At 38.6% G+C, this 17,026-nt stretch overlaps 1 protein-coding gene across 7 annotated transcripts in view; it reads right to left on the bottom strand.

The window, feature by feature from the left end:
• The window catches only part of LOC126373069 (disheveled-associated activator of morphogenesis 1), a 178,845-nt gene that overhangs the window by 65,445 nt on the left and 96,374 nt on the right, over positions 1-17,026 (bottom strand). The window contains exon 1 of one of the 7 annotated variants that reach the window (XM_050019040.1): positions 2,699-2,838. The exons of the other annotated variants lie outside the window; for them this stretch is intronic. Coding sequence (XP_049874997.1) covers positions 2,699-2,776 — 78 coding nt within the window. The 5' untranslated portion in view covers positions 2,777-2,838. Of the gene's footprint in view, positions 1-2,698; positions 2,839-17,026 lie in introns of those variants that run through there. 7 annotated transcript variants of the gene reach the window in all.

Raw genomic sequence — 17,026 nt, 5'->3', positions numbered from 1 at the left:
TGGTACTTAATAAAAAAGTTATTAAAAAGGTTTACGATATTTTTTTAATTTAAAGGAAATTTCAAAAAACTGAACTATACAAATTCTAAGGTGTTTTTATTTTCAATGTAGGATCCATCTTAGGAATTCGCATCAAAAAAGGGCTGCAAGTTGTCCTCTGGTTTCTTGTGGCTCTGCCCATCCCATTAGGCACTACAGCCGTGAATTAATTTAACGTATTATGTATGTACGAATAAAGAACGCAAACAGATCTTATCAAACAATAAACTGACTAAAGTATTAGGTTGATGCAGGAAACAATAATATTGATTTAGCATTTGTTATCAGCCACTAAATGTCGTAATTAAGTCGACTTGCCCGACTGCCGACGCGACACTAGAGCTAGTGATGTGCCGGCCCTGAGAATATTCCTAATGTGAGAATATTCCCGTTGTAAAAACTGGCGGCGTTATTTTTTCTCTGATACTCTGATCCTATCCGTCTAAAGCTTAACACGTTCAACGCCACTAGTTGTTTCATTCAAGCCTCGGGGGACACCGGTGACCCAACCTGTACTGAACCATTCAGGCCACGGGGGTCACCCGTGAGCCAAGAGACGGTTTCGATTTAAGTAACTTTTAGTGTCTTCTGACTGCCGAGAATGTTCTCAAGGTGTACTAAGTACCCGTGTTTCATCGAGCCTTATTAGACCAACGCCATGGAATCCGGGTGAAGGAAAACATCGTGAGGAAACCCACATTCCCGGGAAATGCATTTCGGAGGTGTATGACCTAACTCTTTTTCTGGATTTCTCTTCGCGGGTTAAAAAATCGGACCTGTCGAATCTTCAGGTTAGGTAAGCAGACCCTGTGAAAATCGAGATGACGCTAGGGAGATGATGATGACGGACTGGTGGCTGATCAGACAACTTTCACCATAGGTAGACTGCCAGCCCTACACGACTGCAATTTCTCGCTCCATCAACAAATGGTATTTTCGTCGATGACTTCACTGCTCTCGCCAGAACAATCTTATTTACGACCATTTAAAGGGTTTGTACCTCCACTGACCTTCTTATAGTAATTATAGATAATTATACAGGGTGTCAGTGATATCATAACTAATACTGAGGGGGATGATTCTGACCATGATTCTGGGTTAATATCAAGTGGAATTTTCCGTCGCAAAATTAATGTTATTTTAATTTTATAAAATTATTTTCAATTCTATACTTTTCCGATAGAAAATTCTACATGATATTAACTCAGAATAATGAACTGAATCATCCCTCTCAGTATTTGTTCTGATGGCACTTACACCCCGTACAGGAACATACAGGTAGCCATACAAGTATGTATGGGTGTTAGTGACACCGTAACGAATACTGAGGGGGATGATTCAGACCATGATTCAGAGTTGATATCAAGGGGAATTTCCTTCCGGAAAATTCATGAAAATGTTAGTATTATTTTTTAATTATTTTCAGTTCCTTACTTTTGCGACGGAAAGTTCCACAAAGATATCTCAAAATCATGGTCTGAATCATCCCTCAAAGTTACGATGTCACTAACACCCTGTATAAGAATTATAGATGGGAGCGTTAAAAGTTTTGGTTGGTCTCTATTCCGAGTATGATTGTAAATACGATGAGAGTTGTGGGATCTATCGTGTTATGAGAAGATCGTGTTCCCTTCGCATTGTGTATGGCTTGTATCGTGTTTAAATACGACTGATTGTTAAGACTTGCGACGCTGTTGTATGGAACGTTGATTTTTGTCTACAGCCAACATAAAGTAATAAGTTTGCTACATGTGTGTGTGGACGACACGAAGCGGGGAAGGATTCCCCATAGTGGTGGAATAAAACAGATAATATAGAAGATAATACCTCTATATAAGGTATAGGCATAGAATAAGGGATAACACTACGTATAGAACGGCAACTCTCCGCCCCCCACCAGCGTCTAAGCTTGGTTTACCTCACCCCCCTCGAACACAGTGTAGACTTGAATAGTATGACGTCAGACGTCACACACACAGATGCGCGTGTACGATAACGTCAGTGTGTGGTGTCTGTGTAAAACGAGGTTGTTTGTATGAAGTGTCCGGTGTGTGGTATAGGTACACAGTAAACATAATAATTAATCCTTATCTCTAAAAAGGGACACCAGCTCAGCAAAATGGAGCCGTGGTAGCCCAGTTGGTAGAACGCTTACCTCTTACTTTGAGGTCGCAGGTTCGAATCCAGCACAGACCTAAACTAATGACTGTCGAATTTGTTTTCGAATTCACGTTTTGATCATAAATGATAAATGAAAACATCGTGAGGAAACCCACATTCCCGAGAAATGCATTTTCGGAGGTACGTGACCGTATTGTATTGGGCTGGTCTTCCCTTCGCGGTGAGAAGATCAGACAGGCAGACGCTTCTGTAAAAAACCGGACCTGTCAAATCTTCAGGTTAGGTAAGCGGACCCAACGAAGACGGAAGACAACAGGCCCAAATGCTTAATTCTTCTTCTTCTATCGTGTGGGTTGTGAGTTGGAATATCAACCTCAGCAACCCTGGTGCCAGGTTTATTATTGAGCCGCCAAAGGCCCCTGACATGGCTCACGTAACGATTACTCATTTACATCAGTAAGTAGTAACTGGGACCAACGGCTTAATTAAGTTGTTGACATAAATATTCATAGTCAAAATCGTATAGGTAAACACTCACTTGTTTTGTTCTCTTAAATCCTTGCCTTGATAGCGTAAAGAAGTTCCGTTTTACACTTTTAAAACTCTTTCTATTCATGTTTTCACTCCGCACAACACTTTATAATAATGTTTATAATATTTTAAAAACATATAATTTGTATTGCGATGACGAACCGACACCTCACTGCACTGTCGGAATCGAACTGTCGCACGCCAGTTTAATGTTTCCGTTCCACAACCTATTGTCTCTTAGAAATCAATTAATAGTTTAATTGACAAGCAATTATAGGTCTGATAACACGGCCACAGAAGAGGATATGTCACATTGCGTTGACCAATTATAGACTTTCATTCTTACGTTCTTTAAAAATCACACAGATGGCGTTGTTCAGATTAGGAAGTTGTATTATTATAAACCATAACCTTTTTTTTTTGTTAAATGTACCGTGTTTTTTTTGTAATGTGTGTTTTGTTGTATGCTTGTGTGTTGTTTTTTTTTTGTTGATGTTGTTTGTGTGTTGTGTTGTTGTTGTGTATATGTGTTTTTGTGTGTTTTGTATGTCCGTCCGACCAGCAAAAAGAACATACAGCCAGTATAAACCATAGCCTAAAAATGAATAGTTGTAAAAAAAAACCGAAATTGTAGCAGCCACATCTTCATTTAGAGCGGTAAATAGAGTTAAACTTCAAAGTCCATAAAAACAAATACTCAACAAAGAGTCAACAATTTATAGTTTTTTTTTTAACTTTGGTTCACTACCCGTACTGTCAGCAATCTAAACTCAACAACGCCATCTATGTTGTTTTTCAAAGAACTTCATCTGGAAAGTGTCTCATTAATATTCTACATTTAGTTAATTGCCTATGTTAAAAGGCGATCAGTCGCGTCGAAAATGTGTTTTAAGGCCGAATTCATGTATGGTTTTTTGGCGTACAGCGATGAAGGAAAAGATGGTGAGGAAACCCACATTCCTGAGAGAGTTTTTATACGGGTCCTATCTCATTCGGGTTGTAAGGCTAGACAGGCAGTTAAATCTTCAGGGTTAGGTAAGCGGAGCCTGTGATAGACGGGATCTAGAATTACCGATCTGTCTAGGGAGATGATGAAAGTTGTATTAGGGTTGATGTGGTTGGTATTCCACCTCACAACCCACACGATAAGAAGAGAATAAATGAAAAAGAACAAGAAGAATTTAAGATTCTTTTCCAACAATTTTGGTATTAAGTATGTCTGGTCTACCTTAAATATCCCTCTGGTCATAACAAGTTGGTTTCCACTTTAAACGCACCGGCCTCCGTGGTCCAGTGGTTAAGCGCTGAGCTCACGATCCGGAGGCCCCGGCTTTGAATCCCGGCAGGGACAAATCACAAAAATCACTTTGTGACCCCTAGTTTGGTTAAGACATTACATGCTGATCACCTGATTAGGTGATTATTCTAATCAAGGAAAATCGTCCGATAGTAAAATGAACCGTGCTTCGGAAGGCACGTTAAGCCTTTGGTCCCGGTTATTACTTACTGATGTAAGTATATAGTCATTACATGAGTCAGGCGGCTCAATAATAACCCTGACACCAGGGTTGTTGAGGCTGGTAATCCACGACACGATAAGAAAAGACTCCAAACGCACTGTTATATGGGTGCTTTCACAAAAATAGGGCAACTCTATTTCCGCAGCACATTTCACTTGAAATAATTAATAATTATTAACTACCAAAATTGTTAAATAACAGTTCACAATGTGTTTTATTTATCTCTCAAATTATGTTACAAGTGATCCTATATATTATATTTTAAAATCGGTTATATGGACCCCAAATGTCAGTCCCTAGGCATGTCCGACCTACGAAATTTTGTGCTTAGGTATCCATATTTAACAACATTATTAAGTTTATACTTATTTTAATTATTACTTTTTAAAATGTATAAGTACTCGAAGCTAATTATGTCAATATTTTGTAATTTAAATAAACAATAATTATTTTTCCTCAAATGAGTTTGGTGTCCTCAACTTTATTTGTCAGGCCCTAGCCACTTACGAATTTTAAAATTTCGCGACATAATTTTAACGAACGTTGAATAATACTAGTGAATTTTAAAGTATTACATGAAGTTATCCGCAGACAACACTCGTTTTGCGGTGGACATTTTTTAAATCAGTGCAAACCCGGCAGTTCGTGGCTCATCACGTGTTGGATCCAGTCACTTGGTCAGTCCCTAGGTAAGTAATTTTATTGTTAATTAATATGAAATTATTATAAATTAATCAATATTTACAAATAACATATAGGTTTCGTTCGGTAAATCATATTAGACTTCATAGTATTGTTTGCAACAGAATTTTATGTTTAATTTTAGTCCGAATCGTCAGTCCCTAGCCCATCAGGCCCTAGCTCTTGAAGGTGCTAGGGACTGATGCGAGTGGTTAGGGACTGACGTTTATTTTTTTTTTTTTTATGTCCTAACATAACACCAAAGTGGTGCTGAATGAGTGTGTTTTTTTTTGGCTGTCAGCTGTCACCACGCGCAGATCTGCTGCTGCAAGTTATTCGAAACCTTGTGTGAAATACTGTGATAATATAAACAAATACTTTACCAAAGTGATCTCCAACATCCATTTCCACTGTGACATTGTTATTTGCCCATATCTATATGGAATAGTGATCAAATCAGTGAAACTAAAAATACGCTAACTTCACCTCGCGTCACATATATCTCTAACTACCTCCACATAATTTCATATTTCTAGCAATTATCAAAATGTCAGTTGACATCTGCAGAAGTGTTACCATTAAATATTTTTTTAATTCTACCAAAACAATAATAACCAGCCAGTTAAATAATAACATGGAAACAACCCGTAACCCAAAAATTCTCACCCAACAAGTGTTCCATCCGGGACTATTTACTAGACAGCGATCATCTTCACCCAGTAAAAAGAAAAATAATACCGAACACCCGTCTACTGAATCAACAATACCAGTGGATTCGCATGAAATGGAGGATAGTGACCACACGCCCGAAGCTAACCTTATAGATCCTCCTAGCTGGCAACGAGTACCCACGTCACGTGCTAACAAACGCAAGAAAGTAGAAGCATCGCCTCCTCGTACACATGGATCCAACAGATATGATGTACTTCCAGTGGACATGATTGAAGAAAATAACACGACTACTAAAGTCCATAAGCCACCACCGATTATTCTATATGGCATAGAAAACGTCCCAGAGCTAACAAAACTCATAGAAAGTGTATGTGATCGGGATAAATTTCGCCTAAGAATTGTAAATAAAAATTTACTCCGCGTTCTTCTAGATGCAGTGGATGAATATAAGAATGTTATTGCTCTCTTTCGCGAAAAAGGTTTGATCGGCCATACCTTCACGCAGAAGGAAAACAAATGCTTCAGAATAGTTATTAAAGGCCTCCATCATACCACACCCCATGAAGCCATTACCAATGCTATAGAGTCTACTGGAAATAAAGTAAGAGGAGAGATAATAAACGCCCGATTTGGGCCTGATAAAAAGCCTACCTCGACATTTTTCGTCAATATGGAACCAAACCTAAACAACAAAGCAGTTAAGAATATCGAATACATATTTCACCAACGAATTAAAATCGAAGACCCGCGAAAATCCAAGACGATTGTCCAATGCGTTCGCTGTCAGCAGTATGGACACTCCAAGAACAACTGCATGAGGCCCTATAGGTGCGTCAAATGTGGAGAAGGCCATAAAACATCCGACTGTCCTAAGAAAGATAGGAATACCCCAGCAAAATGCGCCCTGTGTCTTGGTGATCATCCTGCTAACTACAAAGGGTGCCAGGTTTATAAAGAAATCCTTGAAAGGAAATCTAAGATAAGTCCATCTGGGGCACCTAAGCAATATGTACCCAAAGACGATCAGAGTAGGCCACCCCCACCGCTCCTTCAATCCAAGACGACTCCAACCAACGACTCTCATCACAAGCAACCTACGTACGCCCAGGTTACGAGGCAAACTCAACCTTCCACCGACAACGTCTTAGAAAGTATTATTCTAAAACAGAACGAAAAAATTGAAATGTTACTCCAACAAATAAGTACCCTCGTGGGACTCTTAACAACAATCGTCGCCAAACTACCACAATGACTTCATTAAGAATTGTAGCATGGAACATTAATGGTTTGTCTCCTAATATTAGAGAATTGGAAACCATTATGATCACTAACAAGTTAGATGTGGCCCTGATATCAGAATCGCACGCAACAAAGAGAAGCTCATTTAAGATGACTGGTTACAGTATTTACTTCGCACCACATCCGCATGGAGAGGCTCACGGGGGCTCTGCCATAGTAGTGAAGAACAGTTTAAAACATAACCTGCAAGAAACATATGAAACGGAACACATTCAAGCAACAACAATAACAGTCGAGGATAATAGTGGCCTTATAACCCTATCGGCTGTATACTGCCCACCCAAACACAACATTAAGGCAGACATGTATACTAGGTTCTTCCAAACACTCGGTAATAGATTCATCGCTGGCGGAGATTGGAATGCAAAGCACACCTATTGGGGATCTCGAATTACCACCCCTAAAGGACGTCAGCTTAAACTGAGTATTAATAAAAACAACCTGGACTCAATATCCTCGGGACAGCCATCTTACTGGCCAACGGACCGCTTACGAATACCGGACCTTATAGACTTTTTCATTGTTAAAAACATAAACCATCTATACACCACCGTAGAATCCAGCCTTGATGGATCGTCAGATCACACGCCTATCATTCTGACAGTCGGCACTACTTTACAAACCCATGACTATGGTGACTGCCTGTATAACTATAAGACCGATTGGGACTCATTTCGTGCATGTATCGAGAGGGCAATAACTAATCTGAACATTTCGTTAAAAACTGAAAAAGAGGTCGAAGATGCTTGCATGTATGTTACCAACTTAATACAAGTTGCCGCTTGGAGCAACACTCCTGAAATAAAAAACAAACCGTCGCCAGTCAATGTCTCGCTGGAAGTTAGGAAAAAAATTCAGCATAAGAGACGCCTCAGGCGAATATGGCATCAAAGTCGTCACCCTGAAGATAAGAAAAAATTTAATCTCGCAATAAAGGAGTTAAAAAACCTACTCGTCGAAAGTAACAACGAAACATTAAAGCATAAACTCGAAAAATTATCACCTTCAAAAACTGGAGAATATTCCCTGTGGAAGGCCACAAGAAGCATGGACAAATCGCAACAATGTTTCCCTCCGATCAGAAATGGATCAGGTTGGGCTCGGACCGACTGTGACAAAGCTGAGGTTTTTGCAGCCCATCTTGCATCTGTGTTCATGCCAAACGAGGCTACTAATAATAGCGACACCTCAGATATAGACGCCGTGATGGAGCAAGACCTTCAGATGTGCCTGCCGTTACTACCTGTCTCACCAAAAGAACTCCACAAAGTCATTTTGGAAATGGGTTCAAAAAAAAAAGCACCGGGCTTCGACTTAATCACTCCTCGCATTTTAAAGGAACTTCCAAGAAAGGCATTGGTATTTCTCACTGTACTTTTCAACGCTACCTATAGGCTAAACTATTTTCCTATAATGTGGAAAATCTCACAAATATCGATGATCCATAAACCCGGAAAACCAGTCACTGAAGCCTCATCCTATCGACCCATCAGCTTGCTGCCAGTACTCTCGAAACTTTGGGAGAAAGTATTCCTCACACGACTTGAAAGATTTGTTGTAGATAGTAATATTATCCCAGACCACCAATTTGGATTTCGAAAGCATCATTCGACGGTAGAGCAAGTCCACAGAGTATACGATTTCATTCGCCAGAGTTTTGAAAAGAAAGAATACTGCTCCGCCGCATTCCTGGACGTCCAACAAGCTTTCGACAGGGTGTGGCATAAAGGTCTGCTTAGTAAAATAAAAACGCTGTTACCGCACTCAGTTCTACTACTACTGACTTCCTACTTGACAGAAAGAAGTTTTCAAGTCAAACATGGAGACTCCAGGTCAAAATTCTATGCATGCCAGGCTGGAGTGCCACAGGGATCTGTACTCGGCCCCGTCTTGTACAGCATCTACACATGCGACCTCCCTCAGGTTAAGGGTATAACAGTGGCAACATTTGCTGATGATGCTGCATTCCTCGCTTCTGACCCTAATCCTCAAGAAGCAAGCCGTCAACTACAGATGCAACTGATGGAAACAAATACTTGGCTCAATAAATGGAAAATAAAGGCTAGTGCAGCTAAGTCCCACCACATCACCTTTGCACTGAGGAAGGGGGATTGCCCGCCTGTGAAACTTGGAGAAGAAACATTACCTCACTGTACCTGTGTCAAATACCTGGGATTTCATCTGGATCGACGTATGACATGGAAAATCCACATTAAAAACAAAAGAGATGCCATGAACTATCGCTTCAAAAACCTCACCTGGCTCCTAGGCAGACAATCCAAATTATCTGTCAACAACAAGGTTATGATCTACTGCTCCATCCTAAAACCAATTTGGTTGTATGGCATACAATTATGGGCTATCGCTAGCAAAACCGATATACAGTGTCTACAGAGAGGCCAAAACGCAATTTTAAAGACCATTGCATGCGCTCCCTGGTTTATCCGCAACTCAGAGATCCATAAACACCTAGAATTGCCAAAAATTGCAGAAGAAATTGAAAAGCACAATAAAAGGCATATGGAGCGGTTGAACAACCATCCAAATCCTTTAGCAACCATGCTGTTGGAAACCAGCAGTAGGGTGAAGAGGCTCAAGAGAATGGATGTTCTTGGGCACAAAAAAAATTGAAGATAGTGACATTGGTTGCTTTACTTCAAACAAACCAATAACAATGCAACAAATCTGATAAAAGTCTTGCGACTGATTGCAGATAAAAAGAACGGAAAAAAAAAAAAAAAAAAAAAAATTATAATAACAGTACTACAACGAAATATATTGTTTAATCCTTATATAATATTCACAATTATTGGTGAAATTTAATAAATTGTTGTTATCTATTTTATAGCAATATGCCGCCTTAAAAGAAACCAAAATTATCCAAAGAAATAGCCATTAATAAAATCAGCTGCTGCAAAAGCTCGTTTAGAGAAAATTAAAAGTGATCCAGTTTAATTAGCGCAGCACAAAGAGAAAGAAAGACTAAAGTATTTAAAAAAGAAGGAGAAGGGTCAACGAAAGTTTGTCCAGGATATGACCTCACGTGCACATAGGAAAATAAAAAAGAAGTGGAAGAAGTACTCATCTGATTATAGAAAGAACCTAAAACTTCAAAAAGTGATAATTTTGTTGTTGAAAATACCCCACCTTCATCTGACGATGAATTTATCAGAGAACCTGTAGCTCCAGAACTGCTGATCTACAATGAAAATGTAAATGATGACCTTAGACAAGTTGAAGCTAAAAGAAGAAGCCTAATTCAACAGAAGAAAAGAAATAAACTTTTGCAGAAAAAATGACAAATAATTGCTAATTTAAAAAAGAAGCTTAACACTCAACGGATGTGTTAACACTCAACGGTCAGCGGATGAGACATTCGTTATGTAAAATTGACGATTCAAAGTGTAACTATGTTACCTATGTGGTATTTTTGAATTTGAATTTGAAAGTGTTGGAAGCACAAATTACGGAAAATATTTCAAAAGCTAAAACTCATCAAGAGAAGTCAAATTTCAAACAGCTTTTGTCGGGCCCAAATGTTGAAAAATATAAACTTTGGCGATACAGTTCCAGCTCTTTAACACATAAAAAGTTTCGACCCCATATTCCTAAAAATAATAATAATAATAAAAAAGAACTTGAAAGATAAGAGAAACAGAGTTACTATAGGAAAGAAGTATTAAATATTCATTATTTTTGTTACTTATAAGTTATAAGATTGTCTTAATACTCATAGAACTAAAATAATTAAGTGATTAACGTATAAGCCTAACGTGTTGAGTGTAAGAATTTGATTTGAAGAAATTCATAATTATATGACTGATAATTATAAAAAACAAGCAAAGCAATATTGTGATTTTACAAATATTCGTAAGAAATAAATATAATACTACATACACAACTTAATTAATTACAATATCACTATTGTTCATCAGTCCCTAACTATACCTATCAGTCCCTAGATGCCTAAATTTGCAAAACTCTAAAAATCTCCTAAAATAAGACATAAAGTGGCTGGCCCTTTTAGATAAGACACAATTAATTGATCGCCTATCATGTACACTAACAGGGAATCCAATAACAAATAAAATATAATTAAGACAAATTACTTCCAAAAATGGCCCGTTTTTTGTGAAAGCACCCACATATTAAATTACAGGGTAATCATATAAAATAAAAACTGCATACTCAATTCCTATTGCATTGACGTCAATGCAATAGGACTCCGGAACCATCAAGTTTCATTTCAATGGGAAATCGTTAGTTCGGGTTTGGAATTCGGATAGCAACTACGTTTTGTATAATTCTAATACATTTTCTTTAAATAAATCTTTTTAGCGTAAATAAAATTGTTTTTTAAAAAGCATCACCTGACCCACCCCGTAATAGTGGTGTCAGAAGTGGGATACCAGTGAATTTTTACCGTTTCTTCGTCGATTCCTGGTATTCCATAACGCGTTCGCGTAAACGAATCTCATAAAATTTGTGTGGAACATTGGTGATGTGTCTGTGAAATTACAACTTATAAACTAATACGCTATTCCTGTCCGCTCGTCGTCGCCAACCCGACTCCGGAGTGACTTCCAAGTTCTCAAGTTATTTTCGTCACTTCGTCAAACTCCTCAAAGTCTTCTAACTCACCGTCGAATTAATAAGTACGGTTAAACGGCGACAATCTACCTTCCCCGCATCAGCTCGCCGATACTCGCCGTCTATCTGGAGGTCTAACCACGACAGTAAGCCTTACTTCGAGAAGCCTGCTGGTGGACCACCGAGACTGCATCCTGGGGTCAACAACAAAACTGTCAGAGTAAGCCTGCCAGTCGATCGCCGTCATATATTTTTCCTGCCGCTGCGCTGCCGCCGCCGTCACCTCGCTGCCGCTTTCCTGCACGTATCCTGATTTCGCTGGAAATGAAGATTTACAACGTGGTGTCCGCGCTGGTGTTAATGTGAGTAAAATATTTGATTCACTGTAATTGCTTCGCCACTCTCTTTTAATTAATCTTAACATTCTAAATTTTGTATCACTTAGTCGATTCCTAAATATCTCCTATTATATTACCTGTCTTAATAATCCAAAATCTAAAATAATAATCTAACCCTAATACTTACCTAAATCCTATTTACATACTTACGTACTTACTTACCTCTTATAATGGCGGAAAGCAAACCTCCATCAACTCCTTCAGCTTCGAAGAAGGTTCCTGAAATTTTCATATCTGAACCTTGTCCTCTTCAGGTTCTCTGTAATTTCATTAATCCATATAAGGGTGATCGAGAAACCCTAACCGCATTTCTGACAAATTGTCAAAATGCTCTTGATCTGGCTTCACCTTGCCAGAAAATAATATTATTAAAATATATTATAGCTAAATTAGAAGGCAAAGCACAGGTAGCATGTTCTAACAAAGTGTTTGAAACATTTGACGAATTAAAGTTATTCTTAAACCAAAACTTTGGAGAAAGGAAGCATTATAATCATCTGTTGTTAGATCTTCAATCATGTAAACAACAATTTAACGAAACTGTTGCACAATTCGCTTTGCGTATCGAAAGCTGCTTAACATCCTTGCAATCGGAGATACACAATTCAGCTTCCCTAAAAAAGGAGCTCGTCGGTCGACTCGCTATGACCGAAGACCTTGCCTTGTTTACGTTCAATTTAGGATTATCACCACGATTGAGCACAATCGTTCGATGCCGAGAACCGAGGTCATTGAACGATGCCATCAACATAGCTCTCGAAGAAGAGAAGCTTGAAAACCTCGTGTACAAGGTTAATCGTAACAAGCAAGCTCATTCTCATTCGGAAGGTATCTCCAAACCAAAACGCAACTTTCAAAATTCTATATCATCGCAACAAAATTCGATATCACAAAAAAATTGTAGATATTGTAAAAAACCGGGCCATGATATTTCGGAATGTTTTAAACGAAAACATAATAATTCCAAACGAAATTCTAATTATCAAAACAACAATCCCACGGCTCCTATAAATCATGTTGCGGACGAAGCGCAATCGGAGCCGGAGTCGTATAACAACTCGGATGGCCCGTGCGAACTATGTGATAACGATAATTTAAACTAGTAAACAGAATTACGGACACGTGTCGACGTAATTCTGCTCGTTTAGACACAAAAGCAAATTCTAAATCCTCTCGTGTCACTGCTTCCTTAAGTTATGCTAAAGCCTGTGCTCAAAACTCTCCAAAGAGAGTCACTATATCCAAGAGCCAATCTAATTCAAAATCTCTATCTCAACCCTCTCCTACGAGAGACTCTGTTTCGTTGAGTCGCAATAAAAATATTGCACCCCTTAAAACTCTATCTCAACCCTCTCATACGAGAGACTCTGTATCGTTGAGTCGCAATAAAAATATTGCACCCCTTAAAACTCTATCTCAACCCTCTCCTACGAGAGACTCTGTTTCGTTGAGTCGCAATAAAAATATTGCACCCCTTAAAACTCTATCTCAACCCTCTCATACGAGAGACTCTGTATCGTTGAGTCGCAATAAAAATATTGCACCCCTTAAAACTCTATCTCAACCCTCTCATACGAGAGACTCTGTATCGTTGAGTCGCAATAAAAATATTGCACCCCTTAAAACTCTATCTCAACCCTCTCATACGAGAGACTCTGTATCGTTGAGTCGCAATAAAAATATTGCACCCCTTAAAACTCTACCTCAACCCTCTCATATGAGAGACTCTGTTTCGTTGAGTCGCAATAAAAATGTTGCATCCCTTAAATCTCAACCCTCTCATATTACGAGAGACACTGTTTCGTTGAGTCGCAATAAAAATGTTGCATCCCTTAAATCTCAACCCTCTCATATTACGAGAGACACTGTTTCGTTGAGTCAAAATAGTCATCCATTGCTAAATCCTGAAAACCCTCAAAATAGTGAAGGTCCTATAAGTTCTATCTCTACTTCGTCGGAAAACAATACTATATATAAAGTAAACACAATTTCACATAAAATTTCATTACCGCATATATTATTAAAAACAAATTATGCGGAACACCCTTTATGTTTCTTAATCGACACCGGTTCAACCGTCAGCATAGCTAAACTAGCAAACTTTACGAATAAACCTTCACTATCCAACGAAAAAATTAAATTAAAGGGACTTAGCGATGATGACTCATATTGTGAAACCTTAGGGTCATTCCAAATCAATTTCAATTGCATTACGTCATCCGAAAATCCTTCCACTATAACTTTCGATTTCAAGTTTCATGCTATTAGTGACAATGTTCAATTAAATTACGATGGCATATTAGGCAACGACTTTCTTAAAACTTTAGATGTCGATATTAGATATTCTCGCAACTGTTTGTATATGCGAGGTCATTCTCTACCAATCCGCTTCAATCGGCCCACATATGCCATTCCTCCGCGATCAGAAGCCATAATCGAATGCTCAATTTCTAATGATCTAAAGGAGTACGAAAATCTTAAAGAAAGTTTAGTCCTTGACCATTTTATTTCGGACGGCGTATATATTGCAAATTGTATCGTTCTTCTCAAACCCAATGGTCGAGTTAACTTATCTGTTCTAAATACTACTGAATCAGAGATCATCATTCGAGATTACCGCGTGAATCTCACTCCATATGATAAGCAGTCTTCAACACAAATATCATCTCATGATAATTTTAAAGACATTTACAATGTCCACGTTTTACATTCCGATAGGAATCAACAAGTCCTCGATCTTATACGAGCAAATCATCTTAATAATGAGGAATCCAAACGTCTACTTGAATGTTGTTCTCAGTACACAGATATCTTTCATCTGGAGGGAGAACCATTATCTTTCACTAGTGCACTGGAACATTCAATCAATACAAAGGACTCTGCTCCTGTCCATGTAAAATCCTATCGTTTTCCCGAATGCCATAAGGATGAAGTTGAAGGCCAAATCAAAACAATGTTAGAACAAAATATCATTCGTCCTTCAATGTCACCTTGGAGTGCTCCAGTTTGGGTAGTCCCTAAAAAGAAGGACGCGTCAGGGAAACAAAAGTGGAGGATAGTCATTGACTATCGGAAGCTTAATGACGCAACCGTTACCGAGATCTATCCACTTCCGTTAATAACGGACATCCTCGATCAATTAGGTCACTCCAAGTATTTTACGACACTTGATCTCGTCAGCGGCTTCCATCAAATAAAACTTAAAAAGGAAGACGCTGAGAAAACCGGCTTCACCGTCATCACAAATGGCACTTCAGGACATTATGAATTCACCCGTATGCCCTTCGGGCTGAAAAATGCCCCTTCAACATTTCAAAGATTGATGAACACTGTTCTAACAGGGCTCCAGGGTTTACATTGTTATATTTATCTCGATGACTGCATAATCTATTCTCATGATCTCGATTCACACATTCAAAAACTAAAACTCGTGTTCGACCGACTTCGTCAATTTAATTTAAAACTACAGCCAGATAAATGCGAATTCTTACGTCGCGAGGTCGCTTATCTAGGCCATATAATCACGGATAAAGGTGTGTCACCTAATCCCGATAAAATCAAGGCAGTCACAGACTTCCCTATTCCAAGGAATGCCAAAGACATTAAATCTTTTCTTGGCCTCGTTGGTTACTACCGACGATTTATCGAGAACTTCTCCAAAATCACCAAACCCTTAACTTCCCTTCTTAAAAAGGACGCAGAATTTAAATGGTCATACGACCAACAACAATCTTTCGATATTCTAAAAAATAAACTAACATCTGCGCCCCTCCTCCAATATCCGAATTTTAACGAACCATTTATTCTCACTACCGACGCTTCCAACTACGCTGTCGGAGCCGTGTTATCGCAAGGCAACATAGGTAAGGATAAACCCATTGCCTATGCGTCTCGAACACTCAACAAGGCCGAAGGTAATTACTCCACAATAGAAAAGGAGCTTCTAGCTATCCTTTTCGGCGTGAAGACTTTCCGACCTTACTTATATGGTCGAAAATTTAAAATCGTCACCGATCATAGGCCACTTGTATGGCTTTTTAATGTCAAGGACCCTGGTTCTAGATTAATAAGGTGGCGCCTAAAATTGGAGGAGTACGACTACGAAATAATTTATAAACAAGGGAAACTTAATTGTAATGCAGACGCTTTATCTCGTTGCCCTGTCAACGCTCTAAATGATTTTGGAGATCCCGATTCAACTCGTAATCCTTCTAATTCTAATTCTAATTCTACTAATTCATCACCTCGCGTGTCCGATGACCCGAGTCCTTCTATTTCCGAAACTTATGAACAATTCTTACAAATAAACCGTCAGCCAGACGTATCTTATAATACAATCATTGAAGAACACAATCAATCTCTACTTAAAGCTAAGTGTAAACTGATAGCTTATCCAACGTCAATTGACTTAGATGAATCTGTCCCATACTGTACAGAAATCATCAATTCCTCCACAAGCGAACCAAATATCCGAGACATCGATCGTGAACTTAACACTTATTATTCCACAAGTAATGATAAACATGTCTTTACTCATCTATTTATTCGTCTCAATCACTATGACGAAATGTCTTATAAGGATATATTCAATGTCTTACGCGAATACAGAGATATGATCAAATACTGGTATTTGGAGGAAAAGGAATTCGCAATCTCAGATTTTTCCGATCCTTTTAACAAAATAGTTTACACTAAAATTTACAACATTCTATCTTTTCTATTCCATGATACGGGAATCAAAGTAAATATCTATCGAAATTCAATACTATATCCTACTCCTAGTGAAGTCAAAAACATTTTAAAAGAAAATCACGATTCTGTCTCAGCCGGACACCCCGGCGTATCTCGCATGTTTGATCGAATCAAATCTCAATACTGGTGGAAAAACATGCGCCAAGATATTGATGATTATGTAAAAAATTGTCGCTCGTGTCAAATAAATAAGCCTTTGCGCCAAGTGAATCGTGCGCCGATGATAATAACATCGACTGCCACAAGGCCTAACGAAAAGGTCTTCCTAGATTTAGTCGGTCCTCTCCCTGAAACTCACGAACATAAGTTCAAATTCATTCTTACACTGCAAGACGACCTGACTAAATATTCACAGGCTTATCCATTGCAAACATGCTCGGCCGAGGAAACGGCCAGATTATTCGTTCGGTATATATCTCACAT

This window comes from Pectinophora gossypiella, chromosome 15 (assembly GCF_024362695.1).
Source record: "Pectinophora gossypiella chromosome 15, ilPecGoss1.1, whole genome shotgun sequence".
NCBI classification, from domain to species: Eukaryota; Metazoa; Arthropoda; class Insecta; order Lepidoptera; family Gelechiidae; genus Pectinophora; species Pectinophora gossypiella.
Note: the sequence above shows the minus strand (reverse complement) of the source record. Positions and strands in the feature narration are given on the sequence as shown.